This window comes from Lissotriton vulgaris, chromosome 9 (assembly GCF_964263255.1).
Source record: "Lissotriton vulgaris chromosome 9, aLisVul1.2, whole genome shotgun sequence".
Classification (NCBI taxonomy): domain Eukaryota; kingdom Metazoa; phylum Chordata; class Amphibia; order Caudata; family Salamandridae; genus Lissotriton; species Lissotriton vulgaris.
Window position 1 is genome coordinate 976151763 of NC_141697.1, and position 20961 is coordinate 976172723.

General features: G+C 49.2%; 1 protein-coding gene across 1 annotated transcript in view; it reads left to right on the forward strand.

Moving 5' to 3' along the window:
* Positions 1-20961, forward strand: part of FANCD2 (FA complementation group D2) — a 1101131-nt gene that overhangs the window by 219490 nt on the left and 860680 nt on the right. The window contains exon 19 of the mRNA XM_086938826.1: positions 4532-4641. Coding sequence (XP_086794952.1) covers positions 4532-4641 — 110 coding nt within the window. The remainder of the gene's footprint in view (positions 1-4531; positions 4642-20961) is intronic.

The following is a 20961-nucleotide window of genomic DNA, read 5'->3' on the forward strand; positions in this document are numbered from 1 at the left end:
CAGAAGATTCAACTGGAATATCCAGCTTCGTCTGTTAACCCAGCGGAGGTGGAGGCCATCCAAGTGATGTTTGACATCTTTAGAATGGCTCAGGTACACTTTGGGTTACTTCCCAAGGATGGATGCTTTTCGATTCAGTGTCTCCATAGGCTTCCTTGACACCCAGAAAGAATGTGCAGACTTCCTTGCCATCCCGGCCGATCCACTGCCATCCACTCTATTTCCCAGGAGCAGATTATGGCGCCGCATTCAGATCCTTACCAGTAATGCCTTCAAAGTTGGCTGAAAATAACCTGGTGGTGCAAGAGAAGGGCAGGATTTGTGTTCAAGAACTCTGTCTTCTTAGGTCGAATGTCTGTTTTCAGCTCAAGTGCCATAAACCTGCTAAATAAGGATTATGAACAGAGCGAAAATTATGATTCAGATGTCGACAATCTGCTTTGCTTCCCCCTTGTTACGCCAATGTGGGTTTTACCTTGATTTACAAAATGACACAGACCTGAATACCTCTCCATAAGAGGAGATCCTTCACCCATATGTTGCATCAACAGAGGAAGTATATTCCTGTACTCCGTGCATAGAGCTGCATAAAGTCTAGATTTTATATTGCTCTCAGAGGTGGCCAAGTTTAACATGTTGACGAAAATCTTGCAATCTATTTCTTTAGTTGCAGAGCATTTGCTCCTATTTCATAAGGCTGTTTTGGAGCCTGTCTTCCCTACTTGACAGAAACCCTTCTTGTAAATGTAAATCTAAATTGATACTTGTATAGCGCACTACTCACCCGCAAGGGTCTCAAGGCGCTTGTACGAATACCGCTGTGGAACCCATCTGGGCTTTCCCTGTGAGGCGACCACTCCTGGGCACCCCCAGGGTGAAGGCCTGGCATCCTTAGCGTTGTGCGGGCCGTTGTGGAGATTAAGCAAGCTATTGCCCAGAGTTGCAGAGTGGGACTCTATGATTACAATAGGCACCGAGGCGAGAATTATCAGGTCCGTGGATTTTTTTTTTTTTTGAGCCCAAGACCCGCCGAGGCAGGGAATTGAACCCTGGTCCCGGGCTAGACCTCTGCATCAGGGTCTGCCGCTTTAACCATTGAGCCACACTTTTCCACTCTTGGGACCAGCAGTCCACAGACAAATTGCCACACGCCTACTCCGGGTAACCCAACATGTTTTTCCTCACACCAGTCACCTGAGAGTTCGGTGGTTCAGGCTGCCTTGCAACAGAACTCCAGTGCCTTTCCGATATCCCCTATAGACAGGTCAGGAAAAAAAGGGATGACTCGGGCCGTCTCCTTGTTCAAACTGCTATTACCAACTGTCTGCTTAGGCTACTCTGTGTTTGTCTTGTGGGAACCAGATAAACTGGCAGCTGTTAGCCTAATAAGCCTACTAGTACCCATGCAGAAAATCTTTTTTGTATTGGTCAGTGATGGCCCAAAACAGATTCTGAAGTGAGGCTTGGGATCTGCTGATACTGTGGTGGTCCATGAACACTGCCGCCATATTATACGAACAAGCCTGGAGGTGTTGGCTTTACAGGAATTGTCAGGGCCACTGTGCTGTAAATGTCCTTCAGTGGTGATCAGCTTTTTGATGAAAAGGCTAACCTCTGGCTGGAACATATCAAGAAAGGCAGGGCTGTAGCCTGCTTGCTGGACCAGGCTAACTTTGCAAGACTGTTCTATCAGCCGAATAGAAAGTTCAGTCTTACTCCAGAGCTTAACAGTACAAGCAGAGACAACCCTTTTAGCTGGTCCCAATACTTCACCAAATGTACTGATCCTTTTGAGACAGGAGTGGATTGAAAGGTAACAATCATCGTCAGGAGTAGCAGCAGATGCAGCCCTTGCAGTTGCGTGCCTGATCATCTGCCTCAAAACCCATCCGACTCCCTCCACTTGCACCATAGTCTTTCGATGGAGGAATGATCTCCTACTAGACTGCTGGCTCAGCCAATTGATCTGTACGGGGCGTGCCCGTCCTTTCCTGCCCCTCCCCCATGTCATCCTCCCCCCCCCTTCCAGGATGTGCTCTCCAGCTCACGTCGCTATCCTGGAGGCAGACATACTTTACTTGTTGAGTAAAGGAGCCATTTAAGTGGTGCCTGTGGAAGAAACCATCCACTATTGCCTACATAGTACATTTTTGGTCAATAATGAACACTGCGACTATTTCACAGTAATTTTAATTTGGTTTTTGTAATATTCCTAATGTTCAACAAATGTAGGGTACAAAACGATATCAAATGGGAAAAATAAACTGACATCTGTGAATTATCCCCCCCCCCCCCCCCCCCCCCCGCCGGTTCATTATAAACATGATCCACTTATCAGCTAGAGATCAGAATGCAATTTTCCTCAAAAAGCAAATATTGGAGTTTGAACAACGCACGTTACACCACGCATTCATCATCCTCTGCATTGAACTACAAGCACCTGTTCTTCGCCATAAACGTCAGCCCCCTCATCTAATGGTATATGACACTGTAGTATCAGGCAGGCAGTGTCACCCCTCGAAGCCTAGTTCACTGGAGGTAGTATATATTCACACTCTAGTTTAATTTGCATGTTCTTGAGTAAGAGACTTGCTCCATTGCCAGAATGTCACATGTGTTCTGATAGCACTCTGTAGAGTTTTGAGGGGTTGGTATTTTTCCATGTTACAGCTTAATGTTGTTAGACTGGCAATGCAAGTTGCCAATATTTTTAAATTCTTTCAACAGAATGAATCTCCGTTTCACTGTTGTTGTGGGGCTGCTTCTTATGCACAAATGGTAACTAAACAGAACTAACCAAGAGCGGGAAAACTGGCTTTGTCACCTTCCCAAGCTTTTTCAAAATGATTGTATCTAGATTATATCAATTGGGATTTGCTCCCCTTACAATACATGTTAGAGAGAGGAGTCTTCCATTATCCATTTCTCTGTTGCCTCACCCGGGTTGAGATTCGACCTACTTAGACATTCATCCACAGTTATTAGGTTTAATGCCTTATATATAACGGGTGACAATATTAGGTGACCCAGTCCACCTTCAAAGAAGGGGCGTAATTCATTGGGTCACAGCCTATTAGGGTTTGAGGTTGGGACAGTATTAGAATATTGAAGCTGTGCGAAGTCTTGGTCCATTCTATCTTGTATTATTTCACTGAGCTACAGACAAACGTCAACGTGCACCCATTTTTCAGATATTTACAATTCTTACTTCCATGCTTCCTTACATCGGGGCCACAGCTGACCTCCCAGACTTTAATCTACTGGAGGCCTAGCTACTGAGGGAAGACCTGTAAAGACAGTAGGTGTCGTCACTCTACTGCTCACTTCTAATTAGCACACACAGCACCTTCACAGGAGCAAGCACAGGCCTTGGAGCACCCCGGTCTCTGTGCTTCACCTCGCCTGGTCCGCTACTTGCAGTTCTAATAGGTCAGGAGGGGCTCTACTTACACCACTAAACTAAGTATCTTCATTACTACCAGAGCCTCAGCCACCAAGTTTCTGCCACTTCTCTCATGAGGAAGTGCCCGTTCAGTGCTCTTACCTCAGGGGCAAGGTAAATCAAGACCCTCGCTCTTTTTAACACCCCAACTCCACTGCCCAGTGAGCTGACACACATGGGAGCACCCCCTTTTCTCAGGCTGCTTCGCCCCGGTCCGAGGTTTTCTCCACAGGATCTCCCAAGACACTTATGGGTCAGGAGGGACATTACCAACCCTCCATCATTTCCCAATGGTTGGTAAACTCATCTGGCCACAGCACAGCCACTATAGGGACATGTAGAGCTCAGCTCGTCATGAGCACACGAGCACTGTGCCTCATGACGAGCTGCTCGTCATGAGCACCGAAGGGGTTATAAGGCCACAGCAGACAATTGCTCTCTGCATTTGTATTTACTACTCAAGTGTTCAGGTGGACAGGAAGGTGTGTCCCAGATGTTACAGGGACAAAAGGGGTCTGTAGAGTTCATTTGTTCTCCTCGCCACCATAGCCACCCCACCCATGTATGAACCCCCCTTAATGTCGGCAAGAGTTAACTGCCAGTCAGGATGAAAAAAAGGTTTTCAACTGGATGACCGTTGTGCAACAGAAGAAGGATTTGTTCAGGTGTCTCTGGTAATACCTGATGCAGAATGTAATTCAGAACGACCGTGCCTGAGATTCTGTTTTAAAAATGGAGAACAATGTAAACATTAAATAGTTAGCAGGATATTGTTTGCTTGCTGGTGCTAGATGAATAGGTTCCAGGAAAAATGTCACGTTGTAGTTGGATACCTTGGAACATCAGAGGGACTTTTGGGATCTGAAAAGAGAGATGTCAGTTACTTTTTTAATTTGAGTGCACAAAATGGCTTTTAGGAGCCTCACTCTGTAAGAGTAGTCAGTTGTTCTGAAAACAGTGACTTTGTCTGCCAAAGTGGTGAGACGTTCACAGTTTTCAATGTGTGAAACTAGATTTTCCACTTTTGGATATTATCGGAGAATCATTTTTATCTACAATTTTGTATTTTGAATTTCGTTTATTTCACAGGACGATATGCACATTGTGATCCGAAAACAGCTCTCGAGTACAATTCCAAAGTATAAAAGGATTGGGATAATTGGTGCAGTCATGATGGTGGGAAGCATGGCAACAAACAGGTAAGGGGGCGACAGTGTCCTGTCTGCATTACAAAAATAGTAATCATTTGGGATATTGGCAAGATGCTCGTTCTCCTTTTATAATGCCTTGAATAAAGTTACCTCCTAGGGTTTGGATAATCTATGTAAGTATTTAATTTTATAAAAACCGAATATAGTTGAATTCTAGCGAACACACAAAAGGTGATGAGAAGATGTTTGCAATCAGTCGAACCTCTTGCAATTGTTCGGTTTAGCATTCCAATCCGGCTATATGCAAATTATTGTTGATTCTACTCCAATAGGACCAGTACAGTCTGAACTTCCAAGCCAGATCCATGCTGAGCCGTAAAAAACAAGATAGGTTTCTGGCTGATTGGGGCTGTTCATTTGTGTGTAGCTTGGTTCCAGTGGCACAGTGAGCAAGGGACCATGAATGGGTATATAGTTGAACTATGTCGAAGAACACCTGCAGTCATGCAAATGAGATCCTACAACAACAAAAAATTCATAATCTGAATCACAGGTTTAACCGGCTACAGTTTCCCCTAGCAACAGTTAGTAGAGCAAGTGTGTAAACAGAAGGCAATGCACAAATGTATCCTCTAAGATCCGTACGTTTGTTCACATGTTTATTTCTTACAATAAGCGCTAACAGTTTCCTATTTTGAAGGCTAGCCTTCAGAAAGTTGCGGTTATGTAAACCTTTTCGGCTGAGCAAGCTCTACCCAGTCTTTCATGCCTGAAGCCAAGATGCAAAAAAGAGCCCCAAGTCAGAGATCTGTACGTCCTGTGGCAATGTTAAATGAGCAAGAAACATAGCTGCGGCAGACTATAGTTACGCTAAATCCCTATTTGATTAAATACTGTTCTGTGCTTTTAAAAACACATTCAGAATTAGGAACTATTTAAAGGCATGAACATATTTAATAATTTGCTGCTGTATTTGGTGAAAAGTATCTGAAAATTTTAATATACTTTAAAGCCTTTTATACCCCGTGGAACGATTGTGGATCTATTGTGGAATTAGGAGCCCCAGCGGTTAAACTTTTGCAGCACTTTTGTTGTTTACTTAACTCATTTTTATGCTTTTAATTAAAAAATGTTTCTGTCTATAATTGCTTTGTTTGCAATGGCTACATATACCACTCAAAGTCAAAGTCAAACTTTATTCGATTGTTCATAGTAACCACCATAAAAGCACATTTCAGTAAACATACATTAACACATAAAATCCAGATATTGTTAAAAACGACATAGAATAGAGGATCACAAGCAGAATATACAATAATTTTTTTAGATATAAATAGTTATGTTAGTTAAAATATTTCTCTCAGCAACACAGTTACCCCTCCATGCTTTTCCTAAATTTAATTGCGAGTTTTAAAAAACTACATACAAATAAAGTGCAATCACAGCTTAAAAGTTGGAAGTAATAAAGTGCTGGTCTGATTTGTGCAAAATGCATTTGTTTGAGGCATGGTTTTAAATATAGCTTCTGTGGTACAAGATAAAAGGGACAGATGAATAGGAAGTGTGCCAGATCTTGCGGAGACTTTTCGTCGCAGCCGCAAGCTGGCAACACTTGGCCTCGATGGGCCCCCCTCGGTACGTCCAATAATAGGTGGAATAAATCTAAGCGAAACCTCGTGAGCAGAAAGCGATCATAACCTGACAGGGGCCATGACAGGTATGGTTCCATGCGCAAAGAGGTTTTTAATAGCACATGTTTCCGGACACTGTCTTTCTTTAGTTCGACCTCCTCCCGAGCTAAATACCTAGATGCAATGAAGGTCTTCTTCACAAAAGTAACATCAGATTTGGTGATAAACTCTGGGGTTGCAAAAAGAGTGGGACGCCCTAGTTCAGAAAAACATTTACTGATATATTTAATCCAGGGGACTTTCAACCCGTTTTCCCATGTTAGTGCTTCTTTCAGGATTTGTTGGGTAAGGGGTATATCAGTATTTATCCAACAGTTTAGCCAACAAAGTAGGGGATTTACGGCTATCCTATCGCATAAATAGGGCATGCCCAACTCTTCATGGGCAGAAAAGTTTGCTGTTCCCCTCGGGACCCTCAAAACCCATTTTAAAAAACTATTTTCTGCAACCTCCAGGCCTCTAGAGGAGGTATACCCCCATAGCTCACTTCCACTCAAAGTTATGCAGCCAAGTGATCCAAGTGTTTTTCTTCTATTTTCAATGCAGCTGCAACAGTATTTTGCTGTACGTATCTTTCCATTAACATTTTTCACTGGGAAGAGTGGTCCAGGAAGGTGCCTTCACTCCTGATGTACTCGCAATGAAACGTGTTAGCAGTGGGGGAGGGATCTAAACCTGCCCTACTAATTTTTGTTCCAAGAATTTTCCACACCTCACTCATATTCTATTTATTTCTATACAAGGGCGCAGATGGATACTTTTTTATGCAGAATCCTTATCTTTAAGTTTTTTTTCCAGACATGAATATGGAACTGGAGTTGTCTTTATATTGCAGCTGTTTCCTTAAGGTGCTGAATACCATCATTTTGCATCCACATTACATGAATCTGCCACATCAACTGATGAGATGCAGCATATCCATAGAGCACACAGGCCTATCATACAACAGCAAGGTCAGTTTGCCTTTCGTGCCCCCACCCCTCCCAGAGTAAGGATGCTAGTCTTTCTCCATTTGTATGGATTATTTTCAGATTTTTTCAAGTTGCTTTATCCTTTTGGTGAGCAGCAAATCTCCTCCGTATACCATGAGCCCCAAGCCCAGTTTGAGATGCAAAAGGAAATTTGTTTTTCTGATCCTCACTTCATGTATATGCCCTGGCAGAGGGTGGACCACTTTGCCTTATCTGGGGCTCTATGTGTTTTTATGCACACAAAAGCTTTCAGGGAAGAGCCGAGGCTCATCAAGAGACTGGGTTAAGATCCAAATCTTTGTGAAAAGGTAGAACAGACTTCCCTAAAAAGAAAATGGTGTACAGGGATTGATTGTTTTTATCTCGTCATAAACAGTTCTAACATAAAAGATATGATGGCCATCCCCTTAGAAGGCAATCTAGTTCAAAGGCAGAGAGCATGAGTACTTCAGGTGCTGCTCCCAAACTCCAGGGATTTTTGATTCTTCATCTGAACACATTGTTGTCTGGGAACATTTACAGTCCTTCGTCTATTTTTCTCCCCCTTCTTCTGGCACCTTGCTAATTTACACATTTCATAAGGCCAATTTGGCATGCCATCTTTATGGCATACCTGTAGCTTTGGTCCCAGGTTGTGTTTTTTCTCCACAGTCACCACGTGCTAAAATAAACGGAAGAAAGCTTTGCCAGTTAAGCTGTGGAGCCCTTTGGCACTTCCAGTATTGGCAATGGCACCAGCATGAATGGATCTGATTGCAGTGCAGCGTACAGCATATCCCTTTATCGAAGACAACACAAAATGGATATGATCCTAAGAGTGGCTGATTATCGGGTTATAGAGTCCCAGAAATGGGCATGGTTTTCCTGTAAGTAGGCCTTGTTGATGCAGGAAACACAAAGAAATACATCAGTGGTTTGTATTACCACATTTAGCAGTGCTACCAATTCAATAAAGAAAATAATACCATGCTAGTAACTCTTCGACCAATATATGAGCAACCGGTTTTACTATGAAATGAAATCATGAACATAACTTATTTTCAAGAGAAACCAAGTGAGAACACCATATTGTCAGTAATGACCATGCACCTTTGTAAAGTCATTACTGGTGTGGCCGATGTGTATTTTGTGAGTAGCCAATAAGTACATAATTCATATATCAGGGAATTAAAATAGTGCACAATAATCCATTAGAAATATAGTATATGTAGTGATGTGCCCCTGCTACATAACATATATTGGAAAGAACAATCAGGAGGTAAAAGAAAAAGAGCAGAGCTGTAAACAAAAATCAGGTGCAAGACAATGACCGCTCTGATGGCACAGTTTAGGGAAAAATGGAATGTGGAAAAAGATCTAAAATGTTCAGTCCTACAATGGATACATTTGAACAGCAGGGAAGGAAGTTCCAAAAGAATACTACTACAAAAGGATGCAAGGATGATACTGAGGCGACGCTCAGTTTAATATAGCTCAGCTAAATCCCTGAGCTGCAGCATGTCTAATTTGAAACCGCTGCACACTCTGTTCTCAGATGGAAGCATTAATAACCTGGGGCATTAGGCAAATCAACGGAATTATGTGGCGGTCTGGTTAACTCACATCAAACAACACCGGTAAAAGAGATACAGATGACATACGAAGTCGGGAGCCTACTCTGAATGGCCATTACAAGGTATATGGTACAATATAGCATAGTGGTGCACCTATTTAGACTCCACGTATCTGGAACGTAAATCTAATAGCAATATTGTCTACTTTAATGTAGACCAATAGTCACATAATTATAAGTCTAAGATGATATGGAAACTCAAGTGGTAAAGTGTTTATACCAGGTAAGTACTAATCAATAGATGTACTGAAGGACCATAATGATATTCAAACTACATGTAGAATCATGCTGCATACTTTAAAACTTTCACATGCCAAGAAATTCCAAGTGCACAGAATTGGTGAAGGCAGTATCAAAGTTGTATTGCAGATTAGTTTACCTTCTCATACCATAAGGGATGCTTAGTTCTAAGAAGGCATTTCATGTACAGTAGTGGATAAGAGAATATTGGAAGATTTGGAGAAGGCAAAGTTTTCCCTGATGGTGGGATGCTTGAGGAAGCACAAAAGAGGAATACGCCTGAAATACTGATGACGTGATTGGGACTCGTTGCCATGGGAACATGTTTGAGTGTCCTCTCAACACAGAAAGGCTTTGCTGTACCAGTATTCCTGTTTTACCTGCAATGCCACTTTGCTGAATTTTTCATTTAGAGGTTACTCCTGGAGGAGTACCAGGCGCCCTGAATGATATCAGGGAAAGATACAATAGAAACCTATAGTGTAAAGAGATGTATTGGTTCGGCACCGCCATTAAACAAGACTGTAATGTTTAGCTAATATAAAAGTGTCATATACAATCAGAGTAACGTGACCACTGCTGTTCCAATGATAACATGTGCAATTGGCCAGGCCTTTTTAAAAACATTTTTTTGTTTTTGGTTTACTGTAAACGCTTACAATAATGTGTTGTAACTTGATTACTCCTGATTCATCCTCTCCTTAGCTACTCAGCCAGGATGAATGTTGTGTCTGTGTAGAATGTTGGAGTGCCTGATTTAGTGCCTGACCTAGTTTAGGACACCCCCGCGCCGCACGGCCACCAGCTGCTGCGTGTGCCTCCCCGCCTGACTGCCTCGCTGCCCCGGCTGCCGCCGCGTGACCACGCCCCTGCCTCCGAACGGCGTGGTCCGTGATCGCCTGACCTGCAGGCTCCTGGGCGCCGCTTCTTGCCCTGTGCCACTGTTGTTACAGTCTTGTATTAATATGCATTGTGTGTTTTATTTTTACAATTTTATAGTGCCTGTTTGCCTGTGTTTTTGCCCATCGTCTCTTCCCTCCCCGCTCCCCGCTTCCCGCCACCGCCGCTAACCCCGCCCCTTTTTTCCTTCTGTACCCTCCCCGCTCCCGCCTCCCAGCTGCTCCGCCCCCCCTCGCACTTGGCCATATATGGCGACCGTGCGACGCAGGTGAGTGTGACCTAGTTTAGGACACCCCCGCGCCGCACGGCCACCAGCTGCTGCGTGTGCCTCCCCGCCTGACTGCCTCGCTGCCCCGGCTGCCGCCGCGTGACCACGCTCCCTGCCTCCGAGCGGCGTGGTCCGTGATCGCCTGACCTGCAGGCTCCTGGGCGCCGCTTCTTGCCCTGTGCCCCTGTTGTTACAGTCTTGTATTAATTTGCATTGTGTGTTTTATTTTTACAATTTTATAGTGCCTGTTTGCCTGTGTTTTTGCCCATCGTCTCTTCCCTCCCCGCTTCCCGCCACCGCCGCTAACCCCGCCCCTTTTTTCCTTCTGTACCCTCCCCGCTCCCGCCTCCCAGCTGCTCCGCCCCCCCTCGCACTTGGCCATATATGGCGACCGTGCGACGCAGGTGAGTGTGACCTAGTTTAGGACACCCCCGCGCCGCACGGCCACCAGCTGCTGCGTGTGCCTCCCCGCCTGACTGCCTCGCTGCCCCGGCTGCCGCCGCGTGACCACGCTCCCTGCCTCCGAGCGGCGTGGTCCGTGATCGCCTGACCTGCAGGCTCCTGGGCGCCGCTTCTTGCCCTGTGCCCCTGTTGTTACAGTCTTGTATTAATTTGCATTGTGTGTTTTATTTTTACAATTTTATAGTGCCTGTTTGCCTGTGTTGTTGCCCATCGTCTCTTCCCTCCCCGCTCCCCGCTTTCCGCCACCGCCGCTAACCCCGCCCCTTTTTTACTTCTGTACCCTCCCCGCTCCCACCTCCCAGCTGCTCCGCCCCCCCTCGCACTTGGCCATATATGGCGACCGTGCGACGCAGGTGAGTGTGACCTAGTTTAGGACACCCCCGCGCCGCACGGCCACCAGCTGCTGCGTGTGCCTCCCCGCCTGACTGCCTCGCTGCCCCGGCTGCCGCCGCGTGACCACGCCCCCTGCCTCCGAGCGGCGTGGTCCGTGATCGCCTGACCTGCAGGCTTCTGGGCGCCGCTTCTTGCCCTGTGCCCCTGTTGTTACAGTCTTGTATTAATTTGCATTGTGTGTTTTATTTTTACAATTTTATAGTGCCTGTTTGCCTGTGTTGTTGCCCATCGTCTCTTCCCTCCCCGCTTCCCGCCACCGCCGCTAACCCCGCCCCTTTTTTCCTTCTGTACCCTCCCCGCTCCCGCCTCCCAGCTGCTCCGCCCCCCCCTCGCACTTCGCCATATATGGCGACCGTGCGAACGCGCAGCGGGCGCGCCGATTGTGCGCCGAAGGTAAGCCCGTCTGCGCCCGTCCGCGCCTGGACCGCGCCCAGCGCCAGGACCCCTGGCCCTTGAGGACCCCCGCCCACCCGCCTGACGTACACCGCCGCCACCCTCAACGCACTCAACACCGGACGAATCCCAGGATGCTACCGAGCCACCCCGAGACGCACCCACGGACCCTTCAGCTGCCACGCCTGCAAGTTCACCTGCATCCGGACCTGCCCCCCACCATCACCCGCCAAGCCGAACACCAGCAGCAACCACCTCAAGTGCATCCTACTCAACACCCGCTCCGTCCACAGACACGCCATCGAACTCTGGAACCTCCTCGACACCACAGCCCCTGACGTTGCCTTCCTCACGGAAACCTGGATGAACGACTCCTCAGCGCCCGACATCGCCATCGCCATCCCAGAGGGCTACAAGATCACCCGGAGGGACCGCACCGCCAACCAGATGGGAGGAGGCATCGCCATCATCCACAGGGACACCGTCCGCATCACGACCAACACCGACGACACCCTGACCACCGCCGAACACCTGCACTTCCAGATCCACACCGACCCGAAGACCACCCTCAGAGGCACCCTGATCTACCGACCCCCGGGACCACGCACACAATTCAGCGAGGACATCGCCGACTTCGTCAGCCCGCATGCCCTCCCCTCCGCAGACTACATCCTCCTGGGGGACCTCAACTTCCACCTGGAGAACAACAGCGACCGCAACACCATCACCCTGCTCGACAACCTCGCCAACCTCGGACTCAAGCAGCTGGTGTCCACCCCCACCCACCTTGCCGGACACACACTCGACGCCGTCTTCTCATCCAGCAAAGACATCGCCTTCAGCCACACCACAGGACTCCACTGGACGGACCACAGCTGCGTCCACTTCACCTTCAGAAGAACGACGATCCACCACCACCAGCAACAGGTTGCCCGAAGAAGCTGGAACAAGATCACAGCCGACCAGCTCGCCGCTTCCCTGAGCCAGCACCCTCCTGCCAGCTCAGCGAACCCCAGCCAGGCCGCGGACAACCTCACGAAGTGGATCAGCAACTGCGCGGATGAACTCGCCCCTCTGAGGACCCCGCCCAGCAGACCCGGCAGCAAGAAAGCCCCATGGTTCACCGACGAACTCAAGAGCTCCAAGAAGAACTGCCGAGCCCTCGAGAAAGTCTGGAGAAGGGAACCAACACCGGACAACATGACCACCCTCAAGCTTGCCACCCGGAAGCACCACCAACTGATCCGCGCCACCAAGAAAACTGCATTCAAGGACCGGCTGGACAACAACGCACACAACTGCAAGGAACTCTTCAACATCGTGAAAGAGCTCTCCAACCCCAACGCCGGAAACAACGACATCACCCCATCGCAAGACCTCTGCAACTCCCTCGCCTCCTACTTCCACAACAAGATCGCGGACATACACAACAGCTTCAGCATTCAACCGACGCACGCCACGACCGCAGCAACGCCGCACACCACCACCCTCCGCGCCTGGACTCCGATCAGCACCGAAGACACCGTCCGCATGATGAACTCCATCCACTCCGGTTCTCCGACCGACCCCTGCCCTCACCACGTCTTCAACAAGGCCGACGCTGTCATCGCACCCCACCTGCGGGACATTATCAACACCTCCTTCGACACCGCCACCTTCCCGGAGAGCTGGAAACACGCCGAACTCAGCGCTCTACTCAAGAAACCTACAGCGGACCCCACCGAACTCAAGAATTACCGCCCCATCTCGCTCCTCCCGTTTCCAGCCAAAGTCATCGAGAAGACCGTCAACAAACAGCTGGCCGCCTTCCTCGAGACGAATGGATCCCTCGACCCCTCACAGTCTGGCTTCCGAGCCAACCACAGCACCGAGACCGCCCTCATCGCTGCCACCGACGACATCTGAGCCCTGATGGACAACGGAGAAACAGCGGCCCTCATCCTCCTAGACCTCTCCGCGGCATTCGACACTGTCTGCCACCGCACCCTAGTGCAGCGCCTCAGCAACGTCGGAATCCAGGAGAAGGCACTGGACTGGATCATCTCCTTCCTCGACGGAAGAACACAGAGAGTCCGCCTACCACCGTACAAGTCAGAGGCCACCGAAGTCATCTGCGGCGTCCCTCAAGGATCCTCGCTGAGCCCCACCCTCTTCAACGTCTACATGAGCCCCCTCGCGGCCATCGCACGCCAACACAACCTCAACATAATCTCCTACGCCGACGACACCCAGCTGATCCTCTCCCTGACCAACGACCCCGCCGCTGCCAGAGCCAACCTGCACGAAGGGATGAAAGATGTAGCCGAGTGGATGACGACCAGCCGCCTGAAACTGAACTCAGACAAGACGGAGGTCCTCATCCTGGGCTCCTCGCCCTCCGCCTGGGACGACTCCTGGTGGCCCCCCGCCCTGGGCACCGCACCCAAACCGACGGACCACGCACGCAACCTGGGCTTCATCCTGGACTCCTCCCTCTCCATGACCAGACAAGTCAACGCCGTCTCCTCGTCGTGCTTCAACATCCTGCGCATGCTACGGAAGATCTTCAGGTGGATCCCCACCGAGACCAGGAAGACTGTCACCCAGGCCCTCGTCACCAGCCGACTGGACTACGGCAACGCCCTCTACGCCGGAACCACCGCCAAGCTCCAGAAGAGACTCCAGCGGATCCAGAACGCCTCAGCCAGACTCATCCTCGACATCCCACGAAACAGCCACATCTCCGGACATCTGAGAGACCTGCATTGGCTCCCCGTCAACAAAAGAATCACCTTCCGTCTCCTCACCCACGCACACAAAGCCCTACACGATCAAGGCCCGAGCTGCCTCAACAACCGAATCAACTTCTACGCTCCCAAACGCCACCTCCGTTCAGCCAGCCACGCCCTCGCCGCCGTCCCCCGCATCCGAAGAGCGACAACAGGAGGAAGGTCCTTCTCCTACCTGGCCGCCAAGACCTGGAACTCCCTCCCTACCGACCTGCGCCTGACCCAAGACCACCTCTCCTTCAGGAAGAAGCTCAAGACCTGGCTGTTCGAGCAGTAACGGCACCCCGCCCCCCCCCCCCCAAGCGCCTTGAGACCCTACGGGTAAGTAGTGCGCTCAATAAATGTCTTGATTGATTGATTGATTGATTGATTGATGAGAGAGAGATTGGAATGTTGGTGTGCCTGCTTGTGTGGAGAATGACAGTTGGAGAGAGTGGGCTGAGTAGCCAAGTCGCTGCTCCTGGTGAGACCAATTTAGGATCTACTTAAGACCTTCATGAGATCTCTTTGAAACTATCTTGTAACCTGTAACTTCTGATGAATAAACCCTCTACATGAAAATATACCTCCTGGCTACCTCGGTCATTCCTACAAGTTTACTTACAACATAATGTAGTTTACATTTCAGAATAAAGTACAATGTGTGGTCGGTGACCAACAATCTCTGCATCTCAATAATGCAATAGGGAAGCATAAGGAATAAGAAAGGGGAGGAGGGTGAAGGGAGGGGAGAGGAGAGGGTTGTGAGAAGGTGGCCTGATATGCAGTGCTCACTATTCTAGTGAACACTATGTATCAGTCCAGCAACCCTTATTGATGATTGGTTGTAAGTCAACCTTATAGACCAGCTATCCTAGTAGCGTGGATACGAGCAGTCTAAGGCTAAAGACTCGAGAGGGCGCGTTAAGCCAGCTGTTTACCACACATATACCCCTTGAATACCAAGTGAAAGGACACCACACAAGTGTTATGAAAATAAACAGTTATTTATTTAAAGATCACAACAGCCCTGTACTCTTTATGAGGACAGGGTACTAAGCACAAACCAAAACTCTTACAAAAATACTTAAGTTAGCACAGTATATACAAATGCCCGAGGGGCACGGAAAACCATATACTCTGAAAGTGGAATGCGAAATTCCTAGCAGGTAAGTACAGTATTAATAGCTTTTGGAATCGCTAGGACTTGACTAGGGAATCGTTAGATTATGTCTAGGAGGCCTAGGGGACTCGGGTGCAGTGTGTGCACTCTCACGCGAGATGCGGGACAAAAGTCTATGGTAGCTAGGAATTAGAAAGTTAGTGTTCTCGGGCGAACCCGACCTGGTAGGGAGAAAACGAAAGTAGATTCTGACCCTTGGATAGTGAGGCTATGCTGGGGCACCGAAATGCCGAAGTTACCTAGCCCAGGGGCTGCAGCTGCATAGGTCTGAAAAGACGTCGGGAATCCTCGTAGACGGACCAGGAGCCGGAAGAAAAGATGCTGGCCGGTGACCAGTGAAGAAAGTTCAGTCGGATCCAAGCCTGGATCTTGAAGATAGATGACACCTGAAAGCAGAGGGGACCAAGTTCGAGACTACTAGCCAGTAGTCAGTGGGCACCAGGAGGGCACCGGATGGTAGCCACCTCGACTAGGTGAGTGGGTGACGCTTGACTCGAAGATCTCACGGACCAGGAGGCGTTGTCGGCGACCAGGATGGAGGATCGAGCTGTCCCACGAAGATAGAAGCTGTCGGCGTCGCTGGACCCAGGATTGGGCAACAAAGCCTTGGCAAATTCAAGCCCACGCGGTGGACCTAAAATGGCGTCTGGAGTGGACCAGGAGGGTCCGGGGTGCCTCTCTTGAAGAAGGAAGCAAAGGCCAGCCTGGAGCAACCAGACCAGCAGTCGTGAAGTCGTTGGGCGTCGTTCAGAGGGCCACAAGCCAGCCGGCTAGTAGCCAAACAACGCGGTGCACAGCAAACAGCAGAAGGGCCCCACGCAGATCGTGGAGATGCAGGGGGGCTGACCTTGGGTGCTGGAGCTGCGCAGGGTCGGGGCTTCTCGGACCCCAAAGCACTCACCAGTGGAGGACACGGTGGGCTTGCAGTAAAGATGTCGTGCAGTCTTGGCGATCGTCGGTCCCTTGAGGTCTCGTCGCACTCACGGTTCTCAGCTTGGCTGTAGAGGTGAGTAGAGGTCAGAGGTGCCAGGGAAGCCGGGTCTCGTCGAGCTGGGTCGTCGGATTCGTGATGAAGGACTTGCAGCAGACCGCAGTGTTCTTTAGGATGGTGCCTGCGGATGCAGGGTGACTACTCCTTAGCCACAAGGGAGAATCTTGAAGAAGAAATCGTGAAGTCCTTTTGAAGAAAGTGGTATCTTGATTCCAAAGATGATCTAATTTTAACAGGGGGCCCGCTCCCATCTTTACTAAAAAAGGGGGCTGACCCGGTGACTAGGTCCTGCCTATGGGTGGGACTAGGTGGGGGGTGGTTACACCCCTCAGCCATGCCGGACTTCCCCAGGCCAGGGGCTGGTGTGCCCCTGGAACTGGTTCAGACCGGCCTATGCGTAGTGAGCACCGGGGTGCCACTCAGCAGTCACCTTCCTGTAAAGCCCTGCCTACCCAGGATACACAAAACCATGTCTGGGACGGTGCTAGCACCGCCCCTGACAGGAAACCCTTTGTCCAGGCTCCCCTCACTGGAAGGACTCCCAGCTGCAGGGGGTCAGACTCGTGTCTGTGGTGGCAGCATCCATTTTGTGGAGCTGAGGCTTCAGTTAACTTTAACCGGGGTTCACAGTTACATACATGTCGTGTCCCTCTAGAAGGGTGGAATGCTAACCCCGTCGCCAGAATTGGCGAGGGGTTAGTATTCCAATTCGTATGACACCTTACTCGACATGTTTTGATAAAGCAATACCAAAGTTAGCATTTAACCGCGAGGATTATAATGCACTTAAGAGTATATGGTATGCGATATCATGGAACAGCTATTGGGACTTGATTCCGCAAGCTGCAGACAGGCTCAGCTCATGCCAGAGCACCATCTCACACGATTCCAAGCACTCTGCCTTCAGGATTGTCAAGGCCTGCCATAGGAGTGACTGATAGGAATCTGTGTGTCCATTTTAGGGTTAGGTATAGGTATACTACACCTACAGCAAAGGGTGATTACACGACTTTGCCCCAGCTGTCATGCAGCCAGTTGTGTCAAATTTAGGAGGCCAGCCAGGGGTGGCATAATACATGCTGCAGCCCCTGGAAGCCCTGGGTACACCCATGCCCTGAGTTACAGGGTCTGATAGGGTGGCCCAGTACCAATTGGAAATGTACCTAGGGTACATGGAATCCATTTTAAAGAGAGAGCAGTAGGCCTGGGGTCCTGATTGGCAGGGTCCCAGGTCGACTATGTCCAAAACCAGCTAAAACACAGGGCAAAAAGTTGGGGGCAACCATAGTCAGGATGTACCTTCCTACACAACCCCCCCCCAAACGAAAGGAGATAAGGCTATCCTTGTCCAGGTAAGCCTCTATTACCTAAGTGGCCATATAAGGAAGGACCAGCTCTGGCTTGGTTTCCCCCTGTGTCAGGGTCCACTAGGCAACCCCTCACCCTAAGGGTATCTGAGGGTCTCCACCATAGGGAATCTCTGTCTCTGGTGTGTCTTGGGAAAGTAAAAGGCTGATGCTGGGATGGAGTACTGAAGTGAGGCTCCTCTACCTTTGGGCTCAATTTCCTCCAATCACCATCCATCATATGTGCCTTTCTTTCTTTAGCTGAGATGCACTGAGCTCTCAGGGTCAGCCTCTGGCTACCTAAAGCTGGAGGCTGAGTCCCTCTGTTTGGCTTACTGGAGGGACAGGTCAGGTCTGGGGTTTTTAGGCCCCATGTTTGGCTGTGCCCAACAGTGTCCAGCTGTGGGAGTTCCCTAACTACTTTTAAGGGGGATCCCTCAGGAGTCTGACTTATTTTCACTTGGCTAGGTTTACCAGCTTCAGTGATCCTAATCTGCTGATTAAGGGGTTCTTTTGGACAGGGGGCCCTTTGGGGTCCACCACTGGCCTCCCTGGTCTCTTCAGCCCTGGGCTGACTGAGGCAGGGTAGAGAGGTGCAGGTTACCTGCTCCAGACTGGGTCCCACCTGGGAAGGGTCCACTGCCATCAGGGGCTCTGCCAGGCTAGGCCTGACTACCTCTGGGGCAGTTCCTTCAACAGGGGTAGAGTCAGTTCCCTGAGGAGGCTGGCTCTCACCTAGTGTCTGGGAGGGGGAAGACTCTTCTTCCTCCTCAATGCTCTCTGTTTGAGTGGAGTGATCCATTGTTTCAGGCTTCACAACCTCACTATCTGTCTGAGTAGAGGCTGAGACCATTTCAACCTTGCCCACCTTTTCAGGAGGGCACTCAGTTTGTGTTTGGGCTGTGACTGTCACAGCCCTCCTATCCTGTTCTGGAAAGTCTGTCTGAGCCTGGGCAGTGGCTACCACTGCCCTTCCAACCTTTTCAGGGAGGAATGGTGCTGGGACTGGGGCTGTAGCTATTACTGCCCCACTAACCTGTCTGGATAGGCCTATCATTCTGGAATGAGTTTCTTGTTCCACCTCAGCCCATGCTGAGAGTTCCAGGTCATTCCCCAGTAAGCAATCTACAGGTAGGTTATCTGTCACTGCCACTCTCATGGGCCCTGTGATATTACCCCAGCTGAGCTTGACTACTGCCATGGGATGCCTTCTCTTCATTCCATGAATGTCTGTCACCTGATAAGTAAAACCAGGGGTCAGTTGAGCAGAGGGGACCAGATGGTCACTCACCATGGTGAGGCTGGCCCCTGTGTCTCTGAATGCCTCAACTTTCTGACCATTCACTAAAACTTCTTGTCTATACTTGCCCAAAATGTGGGGTCCAGTAGTGAAGTTGGCAAACCCCATGCCAGTCTCACAGACAAGAGTGTGGTCAGGGAACCTGGCTAAGCCATAGTCCTCCTGATTGCCCAAAGTAATGCCCACCACATTCTTGGGGGCACTCCCACCACCTGGGGGATTACCACTAGTGGTAACAGGAGGTTTAGGAGTATTACCTGGGGGTGTATTTCCCTTATTGCCATTTTTAGGGCAACTGGCATCACTTTTGTAATGGCCCACCTGTTTACAGGTATGACAATAAGGTTTCTTTTGCTCTGAAGGAGTGTTCTGGGACCCACCACCCTTGTGGGAGTTTTGGGGCCCTTGGGAAGTCTTCTCTGTGGATTTATCCCCACCCTTCTCTTGAGGCTTGGTTGATTCCTTTTTCTGGTCACCACCCTGGTTTTTAGGCCTAACCCTGGTTCTGACCCATTTGTCTGCCCTCTTACCCAATTCCTGTGGAGAGGTCAACTCAGAGTCTACCAGGTGCTGATGTAATAGCTGGTTCTGACAATTACTTAAGATTTGCTCCCTCATAATTAGATTATACAATCCTTTAAAATCAGTAACCTTACTACCCAGTAGCCAGCCTTCAAAAGCCTTAGTGGCACAATCAACAAAGTCAGTCCAATCTTGAGACTGAGTTTTCTGGGTGTCTCTGAACAGCATCCTGTATTGTTCAGTGGTTAAACCAAACCCATCAACCAGTACATTTTTCAAGACTTGGTAATTGTTAGCATCCTCCACCCTTGTGGTGAGGAGCTTATCTCTACCTTTACCATCAAAGGAGAGCCACAAGATAGCTGCCCACTGACTTTGGGGAACACCCTGCACAGTGCAGGCTCTCTCCAAAGCAGTAATCCATTTGTGGATGTCATCCCCTTCCCTAAAGGGGGGCACTATCTTATTCAGGTGCTTTTTATCAAAACTCCTTTCCCTATTGCTAGGTTTATTGCTGCCACCAGTGGGAACTAGCCCACATAATTCTTGCTCTCTAGCAAGGGCAAGTCTCTCTTTGGCCAGGGCAAGTTCTTCCCTTTCAATCCTCAGTTTGACTGCCCTTTCTTCAGCTTCATACACTCTCCTCTTAGGGGAAGACATTCCTCTGTGAGAAGAGTTGAGAGAGCCATTGGTTCGAAAGGATCTGCTAGAGCCTCTTGATAGAGACCTAACTCGTCCATTCCCAATGTTAAGCTGACCTGAGAGTGGGCCCAGGGGTCCCCCAGTACCAAGCTCATGTCTGCTTAAGTTGGACCTGCTTAGTCTGACTTCTAGCTGTCCCTTATCTGCCTCATCCCCTGATAACTCATCCTCATCCTCAGCAACATCTGCCTCAAGGAGGGGATGGATATCAAAGGGACCCTGTAAGGAGGGCAAACTTCCATCTGGATTAGAAGGGTCTGGGTTACCAGCCCTACTGGCATCATAAGCCTCTAAGAGACCAATCAGAAAGGAAGTGGTGGGGTTAGACCCCTGTTTTAGTTTCCTGAGAGTACACACTTGTCTCATCTCATGGAAGCTAAGAGCAGTATATTTTGAAGGGGTGACCTGTGGAGGGTCAACTGACACAAGGGGAGACTCAGTGTTTCCTCCTGTGACCGACATACTGCTTCTAGTGTGGTGTAAGTGATGCACCTACCTACACTATGTGTTACCTACTGGTCCCTTGCTAGAGTTGCAGCCAAGGTGTGCTAAGCCTTGAGGAGCTACAACAGCTGGTTCAGTAGAACTCAGAGTATTCTAAGCTTTAGTTATATGTACCTAACAGTACTTATGTGATCTTTCAACAA